This window comes from Miniopterus schreibersii (assembly GCF_964146895.1).
Source record: "Miniopterus schreibersii genome assembly, chromosome: 7".
In the NCBI taxonomy this organism is placed as follows: Eukaryota; Metazoa; Chordata; class Mammalia; order Chiroptera; family Miniopteridae; genus Miniopterus; species Miniopterus schreibersii.
In genome coordinates, this window is record NC_138108.1 from 42,760,236 (window position 1) to 42,784,325 (window position 24,090).

The 24,090-nt window shown below is 33.9% G+C and overlaps 1 protein-coding gene across 1 annotated transcript in view; it reads left to right on the plus strand.

Annotated features, from left to right (window-relative positions):
• The window catches only part of TLK1 (tousled like kinase 1), a 118,742-nt gene that overhangs the window by 51,974 nt on the left and 42,678 nt on the right, over positions 1-24,090 (plus strand). Inside the window, exons 4-7 of the mRNA XM_081143360.1 lie at positions 17,235-17,310; positions 20,028-20,074; positions 21,757-21,852; positions 23,364-23,453. Of these exons, the coding sequence (XP_080999486.1) occupies positions 17,235-17,310; positions 20,028-20,074; positions 21,757-21,852; positions 23,364-23,453 (309 nt within the window). The remainder of the gene's footprint in view (positions 1-17,234; positions 17,311-20,027; positions 20,075-21,756; positions 21,853-23,363; positions 23,454-24,090) is intronic.

Genomic DNA, 24,090 nt, shown 5'->3' on the forward strand with positions numbered 1-24,090 from the left:
TGTGGAATCTCATGCTGTTGGTTTTCACTTTTCTTACTTAAAAATATCTGAAAACTCTCCTCCCCTCCCACCCACTTATTGACCCCACTGAGAAAATACATTGGATTTTGTAAGTAGTCATTTGTATCCATGGTATAGTTCACTCTGAGCATGATATACTTGATGGCATGCTTTTTAAATGTATAGACCGGAATTTCTTTGAGTTGTAGCATTTACTGATTGATCTGCAACTTCACTTTTTGTGGACATAGCCTGTATTATTGTCTCTTCTCAGATTATAGAGTTCTGTCACTTACTTTTCAGTGTATGTGTGTGTATGTGTCTGTGTGTGTTGTTTTCCCTGTCAGTGTTAATTTATTTCTACTTGAACCATTTTAGTCTTTTTTCCTATTTGGTATATCACTTTGATAATACCAAAAGGTTGTTAACACTCAGTAACTCTTAGCCATTCCGTGGAAAGGGAATATCAAAGGTGGCATCTTTTTAAGTCCTCTGTTATAGAAAGCATCTAGGGATCTCTAGGTAGACAGTTTTGTGCAGTTCTGTGCAGGCACCCTGACACTCCAAAGGAGTGTGGCATAGGGCTCTCACTCATCAGGCTTTCCCTTCCACAGAGACAACTGGCAGGCAGCTGAAAGGACTGTGCAAGTGACGGGACTTTATCTGCAGTAGGTTCCCTTGAGGTAAGCGTTAGTAGCCCCTATATAGCACCAGATTGTCACAGTTTAGTGTTTTTTTTTCCTCTTTAATGAACGCACTTATAATGAGTCTTTAAAAATTGTAGGTTTAGAGCGAGACAAAGTACAGTTTTTCAAAAACTATATCAAGAATGTTTTCACTTTATATTTCCTAGACTTTGAAATGTTTCTTGACATTTCCAGATTTGGGTCTTAGTAATTTCACATGCCTCCTCTTTTATAGGCTTTTAAGTTATAAAGAGCAATAAAATAATTTTAGATATTTCCCTTTCTATTCACCAAATCTGGTGTTTTTGATTTTTTTAAATAGCAAAACATAGTAAAAAGTTAGGTCACCTATAACATATATTTCCATGTTCTTAATAGATGTAGTGTTTGATTCCTTCTAAAGAATCAGTCTATAAGAAAATACCACTTCTCTTTAAGAATTCCAAGGGTCACTTTTGTCTATATTTTTAATTTAAAATGTTGGGTTTTTGTTTTGTTTTGTGTTTTGTTTTTTTAAGACCATAGTGGTATTTGCAGTGAAACAGAATTTGATTCACCATTGGATATACTTAGCTTTATTTGTATAGAAATTTTGACATTAGGGGCAGCAATAGAAAATCTTAAAATCTTTTGACTTTTGCTGTTCTGTGTTCTATATCTGGAAGTTTTAGAACTTAATAGTTAAGTCAGGTGGCACAGTATTTTGGAAATAACTACAGATTACACATTTTCCTTAAGATTTGAAAAAGCAAAACAAATTTTTTTTGTCTTGACATTCTAAGAAGATACATATCTGGAAAGTGATTCCCAGGTTTTATTATACTACATACCTTAATTAATGAATTCCCTTGGGGTAAAATTTCATACAAATCAAGGTGCAGATATTCATAGGCCATTAAGTTAATTTGTTGGGAGTAAACAATGAATTGCAGACATACCTCCCCCCTGCAGTACACCTATTAATAGAGTTTATGTAGTATTCCATTGTCTTATGATGTCATTTCATTCTTTTGGTAATCCATTCCCTGATCATTACTTTTTTAAAAATAATAGTTTTTGTTTTTATGAACAAGTAGTACTAAAAGATTTATTTATTTTTAAAAACTGTTTTCTACCACCCACCCTTTTCACATCCCTCTTCTTCCTGGTATTCATTTTCATGTTTTATAATGTAAATAATGTGCATATCTTGCTATTTTCTTTCATCAATTAGACATTATCTGTTGAGTCCCTGTTAGTATTTATGAAGATTTTAGCTTCCCCTACTCTCTGTCCTGCCCAGGACTCTTCAGATACCCAGAACCCTCCTGTTTTCTTCTGTCCTTTTACTGTTAAAGCTGAAAAGCTTCTGATATTTACTGTTAGGTTCATTGAATCTACTTCAATTGAAATTTCTCATTTCAGTTAATATATGAATTACTTCATATATGAATTTGCCTTTTATTTCTAAATATAGAATTTTACACCAGAAACAGTTTTTCCTTTTGTTAGTGCAATCGCCTGGTAGGTAGGAAGGTGTTGATCTTGCTTTGCTTTATTTTACATCAGTTTAGGTTTATTCAACAGGCTCCAAAAATCTACTGTATTTTCATTGAGCAATCATTACTTACCTATTACCTCCTGACCTCTGTGCCAAGATGAATAGGGTATTATCTGTGCCTTCACAAGAGGTCAGTGTCAGGTAGGACAGACTACTGTATAAACTGTGTGGGCTGTTGTAATAGATGTAAGCACAAGGTGCTATGGGATCAAAGAGCAAGAAACCTGTAATTCCACCTGCCTGCAAGGGAGAGGAGGGAGAGAAGGATCGGTAAGAGGAGAGGTCTTCCTTCAGAGAAGAAGTGATAGTTATTAAGAAAGGCTGTGAATTTATTCCAGAGGTCAAGGGCAAAGTATGAAAAGGCTGACAGAGAGACTAGGATATGCTTTTGCTTTTGCATGGAAGCTTGGCAAGTAATTTTGTTCAAGACATAGGGCGGTGATTCTTAACCCTAGCTGGACTTTAGATCCCCTGAGGAGCCTGGAGAAAATACCACGCTGCTGAGGTGGCTCAGCTGTTTTGCAAACTTCTGGTATAGGGAGGATATGTAAGAAGGGTGAAAGACAGGCAGGGGTCAGGGTTTGAATGCCCTTTTATTTCATAGTAAGGAATTTGGGCTTTTATCTGGGTGATGGAGAGTCAGCTTCATTGAAGTGGGGGGAGGCAAAGTAGAGATGGAGAACAGCTTCCCAGATGGCAATGGGGAGGACAAGATTGGAGGGAAGCAGAACCTTAGTTGGAAGATCATTTACTTCAGGAATACCATTCCTTTACAAAACTCCAAACCTCCAAGGTGTAATATTAGGAGGAAAAGCTTCCAGTGGAAGGGGTTCTAATTTAGTGTTCTCAAGTTTGCATTTTGGATATGCATTCTCTTTCATTCTCTAACTTTGGTTATTGGTGCTATCACCTCCCAGGCCTATGTTTCTCACAGTTTAATGTGTGAGTGAATTAATTATCAATCACCTAGCAGGTAGGATGGTATTAATTACCAAGAGTTTTTATGTCTATAGGTCTGGGGTGGGGGTTTTCATTTCTCTAACAAGCTGTCAAATTCCAGCTAGGTTTTAAAAGTAGAATCTGTAGGGTTTGATGACTGAGTGAGTGTAAAGAAGGAAAGGGAAGAGCCGAGGATTATTTAAAGGTACATAACTTTAGGTGATAACTCAGGAAAGAAAGATGTCAGGCTAGGAGGAAGACTTCGGAGTTCCTACATAGGTGCAAAACGACTGGGTGGTCTGAGGATTCCTGGGGGTCCCTGAGACACTTTCAGGGGGTCCACAAGGTCACTTTTTATAACAGTACTAAGATAGTATTTGCCTTTTAAAAAATAACGCTAAGACATTTAGCTTTTTAAAACTTTCATTTTCTCCTGAGTTTACAGTGAAAGTTTCTAGAGGCTGTGTAACATGTGATGATATCATCACTGACAATTTATGGATCGTGTACTTGTGTATTCTAGTGTTTAAAAGCTTTTTAGTTTTAAATTCTAATATGGTAAATATTGATAGTTATAAACCACATAAATAAAAGCTCTTTGGGGTTCTCAACAGCTTTTTAAGAGTTTGTAGAGGAGTGCTGAGATCCAAAAGTTTAAAAACTGCTTTTGTAAATGAACTCATCCTTATAGTTTGTTTAACTCTAGGAAATGTTACCAGGCAAGATGGGTGTGCTGGAGAAAGTGAAGAAGAATTAGTAGAATTAAATGTCACAGAAGTCACATAAAATAATGACAGTAAAAAGTGACTAAGAATTTGTCACTTAGGCTGAGTTTTAGTAGATTAATGGGAGCAAGATGCCAGAAGAGAGTTGGTTAAGGAAGCATAGGAAAGTGGGGAAATAGAGCAAATATTGACAGCTCTTGTCAGACTCTTGACTGTGAAGGAAAGGAGACAGTATCGAGAGCCTTAACAGGCTTGACATATTATGTGCTAAGGAAGGGGTCATAGCAGAGCTGTGACAGGACAAGGAAAGGAAAGAGAGAAGAGAAAGTAGAACCAAAACGCAACACCTTTCCTCCAGGCAGTATGAATGGTGAGATCCAGACCTAATGGGCAGGGTTAGTTGTAGGCAGAAATGACAAGGAACAGCCTTTCTTCTAATGGATGAACTTCCAAACCTAATAACCTTTCTCTTCACAGTGAAAATAGAGGATATCAGCTGAAGGAAAGAATCATGAATGGGTTGTGGGTGTGAGGAGAAAGATACAAATTTTATAGGAGGGACAGGGAAGGGAGTTTGAGAGAGAGGAGTCACTCATCCTGTTTTAAAAATTTTTTAGAATGTCTGAGGAGTTAGAAACATGGTCTTTGTGGATTTATCTGCTAGCTAAACACTAATGTGGTGAAGACCTGGGGGTGGGGGCGGGATGGAGGGGGTCAGTGGGGAAAAAAGGGAGACATCTGTAATACTTTGAACAATAAAGATAAATAAAAAATAAAAGTCCAGATTATTTTATGAGGCAAGAGGTGCCCAGTGTTATCAGTGTTTTCCAAGTTTTAGAACCTGTCTTGATCCACCTGTTTGCAGTTCTTGCAGGACCCTTCCCTCTCTAAACACAAAGACCTCTACTTTCTCTAAGTTCTGCACAATTGCTGTTCTCTCTCTACCTTACCCCAAGATGCTGAGATAAATTATGTATTTTACAGCTCATTTGGAATTCATAATGAGTATTTATACCATAGCCATTCCTCCTCCCTACCTCTCTTTTGGGGTGTTCTAGAATATAGCAGTTCTCTGCTTTATTATATTTCTTACTGAGGTGGGATATTTGTGACTGAATATAAATATCATTGAATTACATCATGTTTAATAAGGCTGGAGAAGCACATTTAAGTGTATTTGTGCATGTGTGCTTGCATGCAGTATACTACATAATAATGTTTGTGAAGCAGACACACATGCCAAATTATTTTATTTTTGCTTCAATTTAATCTTTAATATTTATCTGCTATAATACTTCTATATAACTTGAGTCAGAGTAGAACAATTTAAAATATACCCTATCTCTGTTTCCCCTTCCTCCTGGATAATTATCAGTTCTTTAACTCCTTAGCACCATTGGAATTGAATTAGTTTATTTTTTATTCAGGTACATCTGAGGATTTTTTGAGTTACTTAGGATTAAGAATATTTTAAATTATAGATACAAAGAAACTGGGACAGTTGTTGCATCTAGACATTTAAACTTAGATCCACTTTCAGAATTGTAATAATTGTAATGAAAGAATATATAGCTATGATGCCTTGATTGTCTTAATTTACCTCTAACAATGATTAATGAAGGTCATTTTATGAAAGAAGATCCGATTGGCTTTATCATTTGAATTAGAAGATCGAATTAGTTTGTATCATATGAATTAAGTTTTTGGAAGTAATCTTAGAACTTATATTTTTTCCTCATTTGAGTTAAAGTTCTGGTATTGAAGACACTTTGAAGCATTAATGCTTTTGTTTTGTTCTTTTTTTAAGACTTTAAAGGGCCACATTATGTGTGGTTATTTTATTTTATTTTTTTTTTGCATATTTTAGAGGAAGTAGAAATTTAGAATACTAGGGAATTAGACCTAAAACTAACTTGGACCTGGCTTCAGGAGGGCATTATTTCCATTTCTAGAACTAGTGATAGTGTTTATAGAGTTATTTAATAGGTTTTAAAATGTAAATTCTCCTTTTTTGAAGAAGGTATTTTAAAATTACACATAAATGTGTAAATTGATTAAATGGGTTGTCTTTGTTCTTAATAAATTAGCTAGATTAGGAGAGCGATAAGAGCATTTTCTGTTTTTAACAGAACTCATCTCTTGTTTTTATATACACAACCCATCTCTACTTTTTCCTTTTTGCCCTTTTAATAGTATTTAGCTTGAATGTTTTCTTAGTGAACACTTAGGTACCCAGGATTGATTGGAAGTTATGATTATATTTGAAAATAAAGGTAATACTGGCCTTAAATTTTAGGTTTTAGATTGATTTTTAAAAATTTTGTTAAAGTTTTATATATATATGTTATACTCTGGACAAATCTTTTCTTTAATGTCTAGTTTGAGCACCCAGTAAGGAAAAGGAAAACTTGTAAAATGAATTTAATGATCTATAGTCTAAGTATCACTGAAAGTTACATTTTTATGCCTGTTCCCCTGAATGAATTACCTTGTTTTTGACTTTATTCTGTTTAAATCTGTTCAGCTTTTCAAGATTGTTAGACATCTAGTCATTTTTAAGAAATATTCTTTGTATTCTGCTGCCTGCATTATTTTCTAAAGTGTTTTAGCCTGAGAAATGATCTTTGTGGTGTTCTGTTTGGTGGGTTCTGCTGTTTTCTCTTTTACTTATCTTCCTGCTGGTAGTATTTTCTCACTTCTTACTGTGTTAGGTGGGCCAAACCATAAATCTTACTAAGTATTACTATGTCATTTGTTTATTAAGACATTGTATATAACAGTGTTGCTATATACAATGTATAATATCAATGTTGTCTTGAAGGAGAGTGCTCTGTGTGTGCATCCAAAATTGTCTATTTTGTAACACTAATAAATGCATTATCTCAGTGGAGGAATAAACTTGTTTTTTCTCTCCCTTATTAAAACTAATAATCAGTTTTATAAATTATAAAATTTAAAAATTCCTGTGAAAATCCTGGAATTACTTTGTAAATTTTTCTTTTATTTAAAAAGAGAAAACTGTACTTACTTCTACCACTGTACGTGAAAGGACATGCCCTTACAGGAACTATATTCAGCTGTAAGTTAGAGTGTCTTACCCTAAAATATGTTATATGATAGGGTTCACAGCAAAGGAAGTGGGTCTATCCTGGTTGAATATACATGTCCTTAGTCTACTGGAAGGAAAAGTGAGCTGGAAACCAAATATGGGTCCAATACCTGTCTCTGTGGCTTTGTGGCTCTGTTTTTATAAAGGTGGAGGGCTGGAAGCTTTTTCGAAGTAAAAGTACCCAGGCTCCCTGCTTGGTTATTCTGATATACTCTGTCTAGATAATCTTGCAGTTTCTTATAAATCATGAAATCTTGAAATAATAATTTAGTAAGTCATTTATTTATCAAGCAGATACATAGCTGTTAAATGTTTACTTTTATAAAAGTGCATTTAGTGTGGGTGGGTGGTTGTTTTTAGAGCAAGAAAGTTCTAAGCTGATTGATGAAAACAAGATTAGAAGGAAGGAAGGAAAAAAAAAAGGCCAGGTCATTTTAAGAATGAAGACATACTGCCCTGGCCAGTGTGGCTCAGTTGATTGGAGGGTCGTTCTGTGCACCAAAAGGTTGCAGGTTTGATTCCCAATCAGGGCACATACCTAGGTTGCTGGTTTGGTCCCTGGTTGGGGCATGTACAAGAGGCAACCAGTCATTGTTTTTCTCTCTCTCTCCCTCTTTCCCCCCTCCTCTCTCTAAAATCTGTAAACATATGCTCAGGTGAGGAATTTAATAAATTTTAAAAATAAATTTTAAAAATGAATGGCGATATACTTTAAAGTGGACCTTATATAGTGCTCAATTATAGTAGGTGGTCAGTAAATATTTGTTGAACAAATGTATTTTAACATCACTTTAGTCGTAGCATGGTAGTTTTGCATCAACTACAAATGATTCTTACGTATTTATCAAAACAAGGTTTTTAAACCTTAAAGTTATTGACATTTGGGGCCAGATAATTCTTGGGGTGGGTTGGGGGTGGGATTGTCTTGAGCAGTATAGGATGTTTAGCAGCATCTCTGACTAACACATTCATTATTTGTAGCCTGCAGTTTTGGCAACCAAAAATGTCTCTAGATATTCCCAAATATCCTCTGTGGGTCTGGGCATATCTCCTCTGGGAGAACCATTAGTGAAGGAGACAAAATAAATTTTTAACACATTACCTGTGGAGATATAAGTTAAATTCTATAAGTTCAATATCTCTAAGTATGGAAACAGTAGCCCAAAGGATTTATATTAATTTACCCACAGATTCTAAGTCAGCAGAGTCAAAATTCTAATTCCAAAGTGTCTCTTATTTCAGAGTGACACTGTCGGCCAATATGCTGCAACCCTCTGTGTATCTTAGTGTGTGACTTGTAAGCAAGATAAATGACCCTAGTTGTAGTTAGTCTTTTGAAAAAATGGTATTCTTTTTGGAAATATTTAGATTTAAGATGATTCATAGTAGTCATCAAATTTGCCAATCCAAGATATGCCTGGACTGACAGCACTTCACAGATGTTTTATCTGGTAAATATTGCTTTTGGACTGAATTTTAAGGGCATTCAGCACAAGTTGACATTACATGACAATTTGGTTTCAATATCTTATAATGTAGTAGAGTTTTAAAAATATTAGATGTATTTTTATGTAGTATTTTTATGCAGAACATAGTAATTATTTTACTAATTTTTTTAAAGATTAATTCTCATTTTCTAAAATAACTGAGTAACCATGAATGACAACCAGTTGGACTTCTCATATCCTAATGAGTTTTCTGGTATATGTCACAATTTTCGTCTTTTTTTTTTTTCTTTTTTGAATCCTCACTCGAGGACATTTTTTCCATTGCCTTTCGGAGAGAGTAGAAGGGGGGCAGAGAGAGACAGACAGAGAGAGAGAGAAACATTGATGTGAGAGAGGCACAGTGATTGGCTGCCCCCTGCACGTGCCCCAGTTGGGGATCAAGCCTGCAGCCTAGGTACGTACCCTTGGCCGGAATAGAATCTGGGACCCTTCAGTCTGAGGGCTGATGCTGCTCTAACCACCATGCCAAACCGGCTAGGGCTGGTCTTTAATTCTTTTTTTTTCCCCCCCAAATTTTTTTATATATCTTTATTGATTTCAGAGAGAGGGCAGCAGAGGGAGAGAGAGATAGAAACACCAATGATGAGAGAGTCATTGGGGATGGAGCCCGCAACCCGGGCATGTGCCCTGACCGGGAATCGAACCTCGATCTCCTGGATCCTAGGTCGATGCTCAACCGCTGAGCCACGCCCTGCCGGGCAAGGTCTTTAATTCTTAATGGAAGATTATATAAAGAATAACTTCCAAATTTTAGAGATTCTCTAAAATGGAATATGCAGAAAATATATACGTTAGATGGACTTGCTAATCCTGATGATACATCAGCATCACTTTTGGAGGTTTTTAAAAATAAGGATTTCTTTGGTCTCTTTCCAGAAATGGTTGAATTTGGAATGGCTACTTAGCATGAACTTTAAAGAAAAGTTTTGTAAGTGATTTTGATGTATACTGAACATTGAGAATCAGTGCTAGTAGGTAAATGATAGAACAGTTTCTTTTCAAAAGTAAAGCAAATTTCTCTTTTCTGATTATAAATGTAGTATTGCCATAGAGAAAACAACAATGGAATATCTTCCCCCCCCCCCAAAAAAAAACAAACACATCTGGTAGACAGGGCTTAGATTGGTAGGTAATCTTACACAGTGTTAGTGTAAGTATAGGTTGATAATGCCTTTGAAAGTGCAATTTGACAATATCTTTAAAATTTTAAACATGTATATTCTGTGACACAGCCTTTACACTTAAGAGTGCCTTTCCCAAAGAAATAATTGATACAGATCTTTAGGGACTCATGTTCAAGGAAAATGCCTATAGGGATATTATATAGGAGCATGCTACTCCATCATGAGTGTCACAGTGAACAAAAAGTTACGAAATCACTGTCCTGAATGTTACTATTATAAGTACTCTCAAAATGCCAACATTTCTAGAATAAGTTATCTTGAAATTTTCTTTTCCCCCACAGTGGTTGCTCTGTATGATCGTTTTATTTGATTATATGATTTGAAAACAACTTACAAGATTATTATGAATAGAGGAGAAAGTCCTTTATTTTAACTTTATAGTTTATACTATTTGACAAAGCCTTAAAGGGAATGTCAGAGAAGGGAAAACGTCAAGAAATAGTTATGCTACGTAAATGAAAAGAAAATGGCAAACAGTACTACATTTCATCAGTGTTGAAGACTTGCTACACATGCTCCTTTTAAATAAATGTGGATGCAAATTAAAATGGGTCCAGGTGATAGGAGCTTACGAAGTCAGACTGTGAGGATGGAAAGTTAGGTAGTTTTTTTTAAATTGAGAGTAAGATTGTTTTGGTATTATATTTCCCTTATGAACTCATATGGTTGTGGATGCTGTATATTTGTGAAGGGAGTAGAAATCTTCCAGGCTTTTAAAAATATCAACTAGGCCCTAGTTGATGTGTCTCGGTTGGAGCCACTGTACACTGAATGGTTGCGGGTTTGATCTACAGTCAGGTCATGTACAGGAGGCAATCAATTAATGTTTCTCACATCGATATTTCTCCTTTTCCCTTCTACTTTCTCTAAAATTAAAAAAAAAAAAGAACTAGCACACTTGAAGTTATCTCTAATACAGTACACATTTTAGTTGGGTGGCTACCCAGTTTTGTCTTATTAGCTCTCTACCATCTTGGATGTTACATATTATTAAATAATAAAGGCAATACAGCAGGAAATAGGCCACACTCAAGATTACTGATACATTAATTGAATTTACTTTAAATAGCACAAGGAAATGCTCTTATTTAGTGATAGGATCCCAAAAGGTTGCATACATACACTTTTTATACTAAATATTGAAATCAGCAATATAGCAGTGATCTTCTTTTAGGTGTTAAAGATTGAAGCAAACATTTCCAGATAATAGTACTCGCTATTCAAGTTTTGACTCTTAGGCAGAGACAGGCTCTGTGAATTTCAGGTCATGCCAGCTTAAAGTCATCCTTGATTTAGAATGTGTATGTATTTCATGATAGTTTTTATCTAAATTTAAATTGGATACAAAACAGCAAGGAAATGTTTACAACAGAATTTCAGTGTTCTTATAATGCATTATTCTAACCTAGTATTTATAGCAAAAGGTTGGAAGAAACAGTATCTTGTACATTTGATATTCTTGACTAGAACATCTATTTTACATTGACTATTTTTATAAGGCTCCAGATTTTCCTTTCTTGTTCACTGCTGTTTTGATATGTGTTATTAAAATAACAAAGATTTCACTAGCATTTTCCTGTCTTACATCTAGTTTAATAAATTTTGCCTAGAAATATAGATAAAAATTGAATATTATTATTACCAGGTGCAGGCAAAAAGACTTGTCATGCCATTTGTTCAAAGTATAGTGACCTTGAATTTGATACCTGAGTAAACTATATGAATTATTGAAATGGCCAATGAGAGGTATTTTTGAAACCAATCTTTAGCTAAGTGAATTGATCAGAAAAATTCATTCTGATAAGTTTGAAGATTGAATTTTTTTTAGGGATATTATTTAATTTTAAATTAACTTCCTAATTTAAAGTATTTTCTCACTTAAAGAAATTAACTGTGTATCTATTAACTATATAGCCACTGTATTAGAGATGATATCATCTGACTTTTCTTTTTTTCTGCTCAGTCAGGGCTAACGTAAGGTAGAGGTGAAGAATAAATTTTAATATTCACTCCATTCTCTTTTCATGATGTTGTAATATCTTTTCTCATACTGTTATAATTTTCTATAATGCATTTATGCCGGTAATTTTAAATATCTCTGTAGTTGGAGGCTTATAGAGGTAATAACCTGTTTTCATGGAACAATCCATGTTGATTTATCTCCCTCATTCTGTAACAAGCTTAAGGTTTTTGTTTTGTTTCTTTTCTTATATTTGGTCTTATTTGCATTGAAGAAAGACATTGATTTTTAAGATAAACCAAGAAACCACATGATTAGAAATGAAAACCTTGTTTTTAATAAGCACTGACTTAAATTCCAAATGAAATTGAAGCATTTAATTGTATAACTGTTATCTCTTAAGACTTGTCTTTGTTTTTTGAGCATACCTTCAGCTGCTAAAAAATATTGTGTAAATTCACACTCTAATATCTTGGAACACTTAAGTACCAAAAATAATAGTTCAGGTTTGGGTATGATTACAAATAAGCATTTACAGAGCTAAATTGATTTGAGTACCAGTCTCATGATTTTTCTCCTAACCACGGTTCTACTTGTATGTAGGAATTCTTTTGACTTTTTATAATTACTGTAGTCTTTCCATCTTTACTTTAAAGCCAGCATATTATTTTGCCTTCCATATTAATCCTTCCTTCCTTATTGTGGTCAGTTATAGTGCAATAGTTGAGAAAAAAAATAGAGAAGAAAAGAAAGAAATGACAGTATTAACAACAGCAATAATAAGCTCAAAAGCATTCTATATAAAATGCTAAACATGTTCAAATTTTATACTTTATGCTGATACAAAGGTGACCTGATTGGTATCACTTGGATTTTGTAGGTAATCATTAGTCAAGATCAGGGGGTTTTCAGACTTTTTAAAGCCATTGAACTCTTTTTTTCAAAGTTAAGTCTGTAATATAGATTCTCTGTATTAAACGAGACATCCTGTGTTTGCAGGGACAGGGGTGGAAGTGTAGGACCAGATGTGTCTCTGATAGACTAGAGCCTTAGCTCAGTCACCTGTTCCTTCCCTTCTTCCTCCCCTTTAATAACTTTTGAGGCACAGCCTTCTCTTCACCACGTATCTCTAGAGTATAGTTTGAAAATCACAGATATCTGAGCTTTTCCTTAGTGATGAGCCATTTTAGAGATTAAATGTTTAGTAAGATTCTGCATATCCTAAATCCCCAAGGTCCTAAATCCCCCAAATAAGTACATAGATAGATGAGTGACAAGAGAATTGGCAGCAGTAGGCTTCATTGAGAGTTTTTGTTTTGTTTAATATAGGTGTTGCTCAGATTATTTAAATTCACAGTAAAAATACTAATGCACATTTGCCTGAGGGCTAGTATTGTAATAATACTTAGGGCCTTAGACCACAGGTTCTGTGGCTTATAGTTGAGAAAAAAGTTGAATGAGACCTTAAAGAGGAAATGTGCTTATTTTGCAAGCCCTTCAAGTTATTTTATTTGTAAGTTATTAGTGTAAAAGCTCCCGATCATTTATAGGTGACACATGATTGAAGTTTTGAAAAACATGAAAGTACATGGATATTTATAGTAACAGAAGGATAGCCAGTCAGATAAGAATTTGAGTGCTCACTGGCATTTATAGAGTATACTCTGTTACATATGCTGTACTAGGTATGTTTGTGGTATGTTTCTCATATCTACAGTCCTCCTGTGCCCGTATTACCACATTTAAAATTGATGAGAGCCCAGCCAGGCGTGGCTCAGCGGTTGAGCATCAACCTGGGATCCAGGCGATTGGGGTTCGATTCCCAGTCAGGGCACATGCCCTGGTTGCGGGCTCAATCAATAACTCTCTCATCATTGATGTTTCTGTCTCTCTCTCCCCCTCTCCTTTCCTCTCTCTGAAATCAATAAAGATATATTTTTAAAAATTAAAAAAAAATAAAATTGATGAGAAAATCAAGTCTTGAGTTAAAATAAATGACATGCTGAGATGTACAGTGAATAAGGGACCTAGAGTTTGATTTCTTAGTCTGTGTTTCTTCAGAGGCCCATGGTACTTGCTCTTTAGGAAGTTATGGTCCATATGGGCTGACAGAACAATCCTAAAATAATCTGTGAGGTAAGTGAGGTTAAAGGTCAATACCAGGTAGTCATGCTAAGACATAGGTGAAAAAGATAAAGGTTCACAGGAAGAGACAAAATGCTGTGTTTGTAAAGGAGACATACTTTATCAGCTAATTTAAGTATATCTAAGTTTCCCTTTCTTATCTTTTACTTTATTCAGCTTTTCAGTGTCTTATTACCTTATTTCCAACTTCTTCCCACATTATTCATACATTACAGTCTTAAAATTAATTTTAGTCCTGTCATATTCTCCTCTGGTTTAAAGAAGGTAAACCTGTTGCCTTTTTTTTCTTTACTGTAGTCATTATGCATTGGGTGGTTTTTTTTTTATGTTTTCATTTTTGTTTTTAAGCTAACTGGCATTTCCCCCAAACCACTGTCCCACTTCTCTATTCCAGAAGATTTTAAATTTAGGGGAAATTTTGCCTTTGAGAAAAAGTTTTTACCAAGAAATCTATGTCTCTTTTTATTATTTATTTTAAAATTAAGTTGATATACTAGTCCAGTAATCATCTGTCACTATATGTAGTTATTACAGTATTATTGACTGTATTCCCTGTGCTGTACATTGCATTCCCATGACTTAAAATATATGGAATGCTTCACAAATTTGCATGTCATTCTTGTACAGGGGCCATGTCATACTAATCTCTGTATCGTTCCAGTTTTAGTATATGTGCTGCCAAAGTGAGCACTATACATCTTTTAAAAAAAGACCTTAAGTATCAGTGAAGTATATAGTGAATGTTATCCCAAATAAGTTTGAGAATTTCTACATATATTGTATCTTTCCATCTCATCCCCCTTTTGGAAATAGCCAGTAAATGTTAGCATTTTAATGGTTCTTAGAAGCCTGGCAGTAAATAAATCTGACTGTTCATGCCAGTGGAGCCACCTCATTACCCCCTTCTTTTAAAATGAGCCTCTCAATCTACCACCCATCCAGTTTTCCTCGTAATACGCTTTAGAAAATAATGTATAGCCATTAAGGACATTATATATATTTTCTTTAGGTTTCTAGATAGGAATTGTTTCCAGTGTAACTTCCAGAATTGTGTTATTTTGTGTGGTTTCTTTGTTTATTTATTCAGAAGTAGTCAAGATTTAAGATACGGAGTTCAAGGAGGATCCTGCCATGTTTAAAAATTAGTATAAATCTGTTCTGAAAAACCATACCTTCTTAACCTTAAATTTTATGTGTGTGTGTGTGTGTATGTATGTGTATATATATACATGTATATATATACATATATATATAATTAAAGGTGAAGATGTATTTATATTTTATTCAATTTATTTATATTTTAAATTAATTATATCTACCTATATATATATTGATGTTTCATGTTATTATTTGGGAATCTTTTTGTTTTAAGATAGACTTTAGGGTTCTTTATAAAACTGTTAAAATTTTTAATTTGGTGATATTTTTATTCTGAGGAAAATAGAACATTGGTAATTGTTTAAGTTTGAGTTTTAATTTTAACAGTGAAACCAAACTAATGAACTATTTACCCTAAATTGCTGGTACATCAGTCTACCTCCTGAGTAGATTGCAAGTTACTGTGGATTTAAGTTCTCTGGTTTGTCACGTGAAAACGTATAGGCAAATCACAGACATAATGAATTTTACTTACAAACTTAATAAAAATTTGAAATATTTTTGTATAGTTGATTGATTCGGTTCTTGTTGTAGGGCATAATACATGTCACGTAGAGAAAAAAATGCATTTAGGCCTTGGAAATATACAGAATTGGATTTGACTCCTGATTCCCTTGACACCTGAATAAGTGATTTAATATTCATGCTTTTATCAAGTAATAATTATGTGCTAGGCATGTGGGTGGGAGCTGTGACGTGGGGAGAAGATATGACTCCTGTCTTTAAAGAATTGAAAGACTGGTACCATTGACTTCAGCCTCTCTGAATCTGTTATTGTGTTGGCAAAATGGAGGAGAACTTAAAATCCCCAAAATATTACTTAGAGGAATCCTAGATGTTCAGTATGAGTTAGGTTATGTATTGTCATTCATAGAACTACTCAGAGAGGTATGGATTAGGTCCCTTCCCTGTTTTGGTACCGCATTGCCTTTAGAGATTCATTTAAGCCGTTTTGATGTTTCATTCATTCACGTATTTGTTCTGGCACTACACATACTTGCCAAGCTTCTAGAATTTGAAGGCCCTGTGCCATTGCCTTGGTTTTCATTCTATCTAAGCACAACAGTCTGTCATACTCCACAAAAATTACTTGTTATTTTAGCCTGATGAAAATACTTGCTGTCAGTTAAAAGAACAAATCTGTCATTTGAAAACAAGCCATTATATAGGGCAGGGGTCTGCTAACTTTTTCTGTAAAGGGCCAGCTATTTTAGGCTTTGTGGGTCACGTAGTCTCTGTTGGAACTACTAAACACTAATGTTGTAATATGAAAGCAACCATATAAAATATATAAATGAATGAGAGTGGCTGTGTTCCAATAAAACTTTATTTATGGACACTGAAATTTAAATTTCTTATAATTTTCATATCACAAAATATTCTTGTTTTGACTTTAAAAAGACTTTTTTAAAAATATATCTTTATTGCTCTCAGAGAGAAGAAAGGAGAGGGAGAGAGAGAGATAGAAACATCATTGATGAGAGAGTCATTGATCGGCTGCCTCCTGCATGCCCCCGACTGGGGATAGAGCTCGCAACACAGGAATGCGCCCTGACCAGGAATCGAACCCCGGCCGCCTGGATCCTAGGTTGATGCTGGCCAGGCTGACTTTTAAAATTAAAAAATAAATAAATAAAATAAAATTTTTAGTCATTTAAGAATGTGTAAGTCATGGTTAGATAATGGACTCTACAAAAACAGATATCCAGCCAGATTTGGTCAGTAGGCTGTAGTTTGCTGACCCTTGTTCTAGAGTATAATCTTCAATTTACTCTAATAGTTACTGGATAATAATTGTTGGCATTTAGGTGAATGCTCCTTTTAGTAGAGATTGTATATATCAGGATTTGAGTTATGCTTTTTTTTTCCCCCTTATCCAAATTTACTTTTATAAACAAACTTATGTATGAATAGTAGAAAACAAATAGGAAAAACTTAAGGTTTTATTGTTGTTTTTGTTGTTATTTTGCCCTATCCAGTTAAGAATTTAAAGGGCATCTTTTAATGGCTAATTATGCTCAGATCTTTCATTTGTCTCAAGTCAAATTCTGTAATTGTGACTTTCAAGTAATGTGTACAAGGTCTTCTATACTGCAAATTTTAGAAATTTGCACAGCAAGAATATTTTTAAAAAATTCTGTGTACGTACACATTTTGTTGTGTGAGCACTATTGAGCAAAACAATACTATTTTACTTTAAAAATAAAAATGTTTTTATACTATAATAATTTTACATGTTAAAACTGTGATTTAAAATTCTGTTAACTTTGCTTTCTGTAGACACCAGAGAAGAAACAATCGGAATCCTCCAGAGGACGAAAGAGAAAAGCAGAAAACCAGAATGAAAGTAGTCAGGGTAAGTGAAGCAAAAATCTTCCATCAGAGCCAAATAGGCATTTATAGTTATTCTGATTTTTAATCAGTTAATAGTTTAATTGTAAAATAAGTAATTTCATGTTTTTGTGATTTTTTTATAGCTATTATGTAATTTCTGCATTTAATAATAGTTTAGTAATGTACTTTGCAGAAGAAATAATATGAAATTGGAATCTTTTTGTAGCATAGATAGTGTGTGGTTACTGTTTAGGCTTTTTGACATTTCCCCGGTTTTTTGGCTCACTTACCTAACTTATTTTACACCTCTTGCACTTTAAACCCTAATGGCCTTGGGCCAAATGAAGATCTGCTAATACTAAGTGTCAAGCATCTGGCTAGCATTACCTTGACACCTTTCATTTTTCTCTTTTTACATGAATTATGGATTGAATAAGAACTTTAGATCTCACTTTAAAACGAGTACCCAAACTTACTAAATCCTTTTATTTTATTTTATTTTTTTAAAAAGACTATATAAAAATAATTGGGAGACTTTTATTTAAAGCACCATCTTTTTTTCATATCTGTTCTTTATCACTTTTTGCATACCTACATTTTGTGATGTGAGCTAAGAAAATTATTTTCATTAGACTTCAAAATTTCTTATAATGGACAACAAAATAGTATTGTCATTTAATTTGGCCACTCACTATTAAATATAATAAAGTGGGCTGTTAAAACCTATATAATGACGATTTTATACATATGTTACATGATTACTCTTTAAGGTCTAGGGCCATTAACCTGTGACTTACTATTATTTTTACGTGTGGCATGGGCATCAAGGAATGTGCTTGTAGCAATTGTCTTTGCAGAAGGAAGGAGTGAAGTCATTATAGCACCTTTCTCTAGGTGTGTGGTATTTTTTATCTCAGTCTGTCCTGAGCTCCTTTTTGGTCTTAGTGTAGTTCCCCACATTTTGGTTAACTTGGAACTTAATAATGTAAAGATAAATTAATTATGTTAGTTTCAACTTTAGATTTAAAAACTCAATTAAAAACAGGTCCCAAAATAGGGTAGGACTTCTGTGTTGGTTAATCCAACCTACGTCTTTTAAGAACCCACTTTTTTTTTTTTTAATGGCCTGCCATATGCAGAACTGTCTGATTTTCTTATGGTTGCCAGTTTTAATTGGATTTACTCATATAGGTTTCCCCACTCGAATTTACTTTAAGAAAAGGACTGGATTAAGGGGCCTCTGGGACAATAGCAAGTGTACGAACATGTGTTTAGAGGGGTATCAGAAGAGAATAACAGAGCAAGGATTGAAAACCTATTCAAAGACATAATGACAGAAAACTTTCCTAACCTGGTGCAGGAAATAGGCACACAAGTCCAGGAAGCACAGAGCGACCCAAACAAGATGAACCCAAAGAGGCCTACACTCAGACAAAAAAGTAAAGGGCTGGTTTTCTGTTTGTTTTTTCCCCCTTTTTCTTTGAAGTGACTTCTTCAAGTCTAGAGCAACCTCTCTAGTCTTTCTATTGACCAGAATTGGATCATGTGTCCATTCCAAAACCAGTTATGTCCAACAAAGGTATTATTGCCCTTAAAAATATCAGGCCCATCTCTGAAACTAAAAGTGGGTTAAAGTTCCTCTTAGAAATACAGGCTTTATGGAAAAGGGATGATACCTGAAAAAAATTGGATTTCTAACCAGAAGAGGAACTAGGAATCGAGGCTGGAAAAGAGTCAACTTCCCCCAAAGTTGCATGTGCTGTATAGGGGAAGGAATGATAGAACAATTGGGGTTCAATTGGGCAAACAGCTTGTGGGATAGGTAACCAAAAACGTCTGTGTTCATTTAAAAATAGCACTTCTTCAGAATCCAGGAAAGTTGTTAGAAGCAAAGGGGAATTCCTTTCGTATAAAACATTTACAGTCTTTTCCGACCTCTAAATAAACCGTACAAAATTCTTCTTCAAATTTTCTAGGTAGCATTTATAGTCCTGAGTTCATTCTTAGTTTTTGTGTTTTTTTAAATTTTCCTACCTTGTTCCAAGTATGAATTTAAGGTTGTTGAACTTCTAAATATATTGTTTGTTCACCTCAGTAATGCCTGGCACATAGTAACCACTCAAGAAATACTTGTTGAATAAAATAGATGAATAGATGAATATGTCAGTATTGAATTGATAAATCTATGTTTTTATAGAAAACTTTTGTTTCTGTGGTGTCATTATTATTTCTTTTGTAACTTGAAGAAATCATGTATTCTATATAGTTCCAGAGAAGGGTGGATAACTCCCATCCAAAAAAGTATCTCTAAACTCCATATTTCTTAGCAACTTCCTAATTCAATTTTTATAAAACTGAGTCCATTGTAGAGCAAAACTTTTAATTAAAGAGCTGTGACCTGTAATGATTTGAATCATTGTATCAATATATGGTCATGTAAGTACAATATTTAAAATCTAGTTATTAAAAAACAGCCTATAAATTTGGAAATACTTTTTAGAGAATGAAAACATTTTTAGAAATAGCATTCATATTAAAGTTATTGTCAATTTGTTATAGTTTGTGTTAACCAAAGCTTTCTGATTATTATTTACAGGTATGAATCAGTTTGTCAATTATGCAGCTGCCTCTTAGCTTTTTAAAAAAATTCATGTGATTTGCTTTAATGAGATTAGGAGACATTAAGTAATATTAATGACTGACTTTAATACTATAAAACTTTTCACTTTTATATTTTAGGAAAAAGTATTGGGGGACGTGGCCACAAAATTAGCGACTATTTTGAAGTAAGTTCATTGAGGAACATCTCTAGTTCTTAATATAATTCTGTTATGGGCTGAGATAATTTCTTTGGAATACAAAGTCAACTTTTGATTATCTATTTGATTAGAGCAAAACTTCAGTCTGTGTGATGTCCTGTCTTCCTAGGAACATTAAAATTCCACATTGGGATGACATAATTTTCAAAGTACTTTCTCACATATTTGCTTATAACAACTTGGGAGATCTGCAAAATAGGTATTTACAGGTGAGGAAACTAAAGACCAGAAATGTAAAGTAGCCTACTAAATGGCACATTGTAAATGGAAGAGCAAAGAGTAGAACTTAAAGTCTAATATCCTCCAGTTCAGAATTCTTTCTACTGTCAACATAGGATTTACTACACCACAGCAACATTTGAGCCCTATGGATGGAGATTAAATGTCAATCTAAGAGTCCCTGAAAATAATAAACATTGGTAAATTTAGATTCCTAGCCAATTTTGTAATGTTTCTTTGCTCCTACACAGAAACACTTTTATAAAGCATTAATATGATTATTAAAACAACAGTGATCTACTCAGTTGAAAATATTTATATTTACTTGAGAATGAGAACAGGATTTGCTAATTAGGGGAAGGGCTGCATTAAAAAATTGTTTTCTACCCTCCATTGTTTTTTGGGTTTACAGAATCTAAGGTAAAACTGATGCTAAGCACAAGATACCTAATGCTCTTCAGTGGAGGTCAGTCCCTCGCTGTTAATATCATTAAGACTCTTTGCCAAAGGTGGGATCAGTTGAAATAAAATCTCAAGTCTCTTGAATGCCTACTATGTTCTGGGTGTTATGCTGGGCACTATAGATTAAAAAAAAATTACACAAAGTCCCTAGGTTGCAGAAAGTTGTTTAAGGAACACACTAGGAATCTGCTGCTCATGCTGAATACCCTGAGAGGAAGCCAGTAACAGCAGGTTTTCTCCTCCCTCTTGTACAGAAACATGAGAAATGAGTAAGGTAGCTATGGAACAGATAAGGTGCCTTCCCTTCCTGTATAACTAAGTCATGCACTGTTACACGTCATACATGTAAGAAAGAATGGATTTTTGTTACATTGTGTGCTGTTCAAGGGAAAGGATGTGGTCTGTAGAATTCTTTTATATAGTGCTACAAACATTCAGATATTTAACAGATCTTGAAAATGACAATTCTGTTTTAAGATGGTTGATTATGTTCACTAACATCTGCATGTAAACATGTTAAAGTTTTTTGGGATTAGGGGTTATAATGATTCAACAAACATTTATAATGTAATAACATCATGTCATAGCTATCACTACAATGCTTAAAGTTATTGTTGAGTCTTAGACTTTAGTTTTGTGCTAAAATTTTAAAGAAAAATGAGTTATGTTCATTGCTTTGGGGGAATTAATTTGTCTTTGAGTCTGCCACAGTAACAAGTTACATATAGTCAGAATGTTCAAGAAATAGGGTCTGTACCAGATGTAGTCTCGTCATGTTCTTATGATCAGTATTCTCTCTAGTCTTTTAGGACTAAGCTGTGACTGACACTAGTTTTGCTTTTTCTTGATCTATTTAAATGACTCCTGGATTTAATTTAAAATAAGATATATTTAAATTAATTCTTAATGCTATGTCTAAAATAACATTTATCTAAGCCTGTTTTAATAGTGTTTCCTTTTTCCCTCAGTACCAAGGTGGAAATGGCTCAAGTCCAGTAAGAGGCATACCTCCCGCAATCCGTTCTCCTCAGAATTCACACTCACATTCCACCCCTTCCTCATCTGTAAGCTTCTGCGTGCATAGTCTTATGTCTAGGGAGTTATGTATACTGAACCACTTTTATAATTTGCTGTCTTAATTGAGAACTTCTATATATATTAATGTTTATTTTTTTTAAATCCTCCTGTGAGCTGAATTGAGTCCTTTTTAGTAATCCAGTGTTATTAGAACTTTATTTCCAAAAGTGAAATTCTTAAGTTAAAGTTTTCCTGAACTAATTATACCCAAGAAGAAATGTTGCTGTAAAAGAATGTTGCTGAGCCTGTGGGACTAATATGAATACTCTTGTATCAGTTCATATTCAGTAACTCTAATTTTTAACTTTCTTATGAATTAAATTTCTTGACCACTAAAATGATAGCATAATTCCTTTCTGGGTATCTTTAAGAAAAAGATTGCTAGCCATCAGCCTCAAATTATTTGATTCAGTATAGGAGGAGGATTTTGGACCTGAAAATTATAACTTTTTGGTTTGTTGCTAATGTTTTAAGACATAGTATTTCTTTTATCTGCATTGTTTTACATGTTGGATTTCATTTTTTTCTTTACTTTCATCATGTGAAAGTTCAGTGGCTAACCAGAAAAACAATATTGGCTTTCAGTAACTTAAAGATGAATTAAAGATTTTTGAAAATCAGAGTATCTCTTATTTAAGTACCCTGATTGTACGTCCAGTGTACCACCTACTGCTCCTTATCTGTAGACATATACTTAGGTGTTTCTTAATCATTTTGTGCCTAAGGCACATCATATTGCCATATACAAAGTAAAGCATAATATTCAACAATAAATGTTAAGAATTTTAGTGTTAGTATTGATACAGTAATGTAGTCTTCTGTTTTCAATGAATGTGTTTAAAACTAGTACTAATACTAGATAAACCATAAGTTGATATTATACTATATATGAGCATGCATTATTGTCCCTAGTACCAAGAGTTCTGTATTAAGTTCTTCAGTTTTACTTTTTGAACTGTAATAATCTGTTTTTAACATTTTTGTTTTAACATGATATATTGGCCTTGTTTTATTTAACTGATTGAAAGCATTACAGTTTCTTTTATGGCACTAGAATATAAGCTTGAGGGCAGGGAATATATAGTTATCGCTCACTGCACCTTATGTGATGCAGGTACTCAATAAATGTTTACTGAATAAATGGTAATTAAAAGTTTTATAGTCAATTATGTTTTAATTAAGTTTATTATCCTGACAAAAACTTAAGAAATGTTGCCCTGGCCAGGTTGCTCAGTTAGTTGAAGCATTGTCCTGTACACCAAAAGGTTGTGGGATGATTTCCAGTCAACTGATGGATGTTTCTCTCTCACATCTGTGGCGCCGTCCATCCCCCCCACTCCCTGCCCATCATCCCCGCCCCCCCCCCCAAGTCAATAGACATATCCTTGGGTGAGGATTTAAAAAAAAAAAATTAAGTAGTTGTTGCTAAATAGAAGCCTATTTTTTTTTTCTTGCTAATGTAAAAATTAAAATTTTTTTTTTTTTTTTTTTTTTTAAGGTTCGACCTAATAGCCCTTCTCCTACTGCAATAGCTTTTGTGGACCACCCTATTGTACAACCAAAGCAGTTATCCTTTAAAATTACTCAGGTAAATAGTTATTGGAATTTATTCCAACTTGGTACAAACAACTCATGTTTTCTCTTTGTTTCGGACATAGTCATTATTACTAAACAAAACAAAACAATTTGTAAGGGGCAGGAAATTGAAATACCCAATTGACTATCATCTTGTCTTTTATTACACACTGTTTAAATATATAGGTGTTTAAAACAAATTAAACAGAATAACCATAACATGTCAGTTCTGTTTTCTGATTCTTTTTGAACTTAACATCCAAATACATACAATCAGTGTCTTCATGAAGCTGTTACATTTATTATAAGTGGACCTCAAAGCCTTTCATTTTGGGTGTCTATATTTATATATATTCATATATGCTACACACTTAGAAAAATCATTTAGAAATTTAATCAGATACCTTTTACACTTACTTAGTTTTATTAATTTTGAGAACTAAGTTTTTTATTTCAACTTTTTACATATGACAGTTTTAGGGTGGCACTGTCTCAGACCAAGGATTGGGAGAGTTGAGGTTTTTGCTTGGCCACCTCAGTTGCCCGATTTATTGCCATGAGACTTTTTCTGTTAGGTCATGTCTAAACTGTTGTACATGCATCAAAACTACTTTTTTTGGATGATCTTTAGGCTAAGATAATAAGTACAT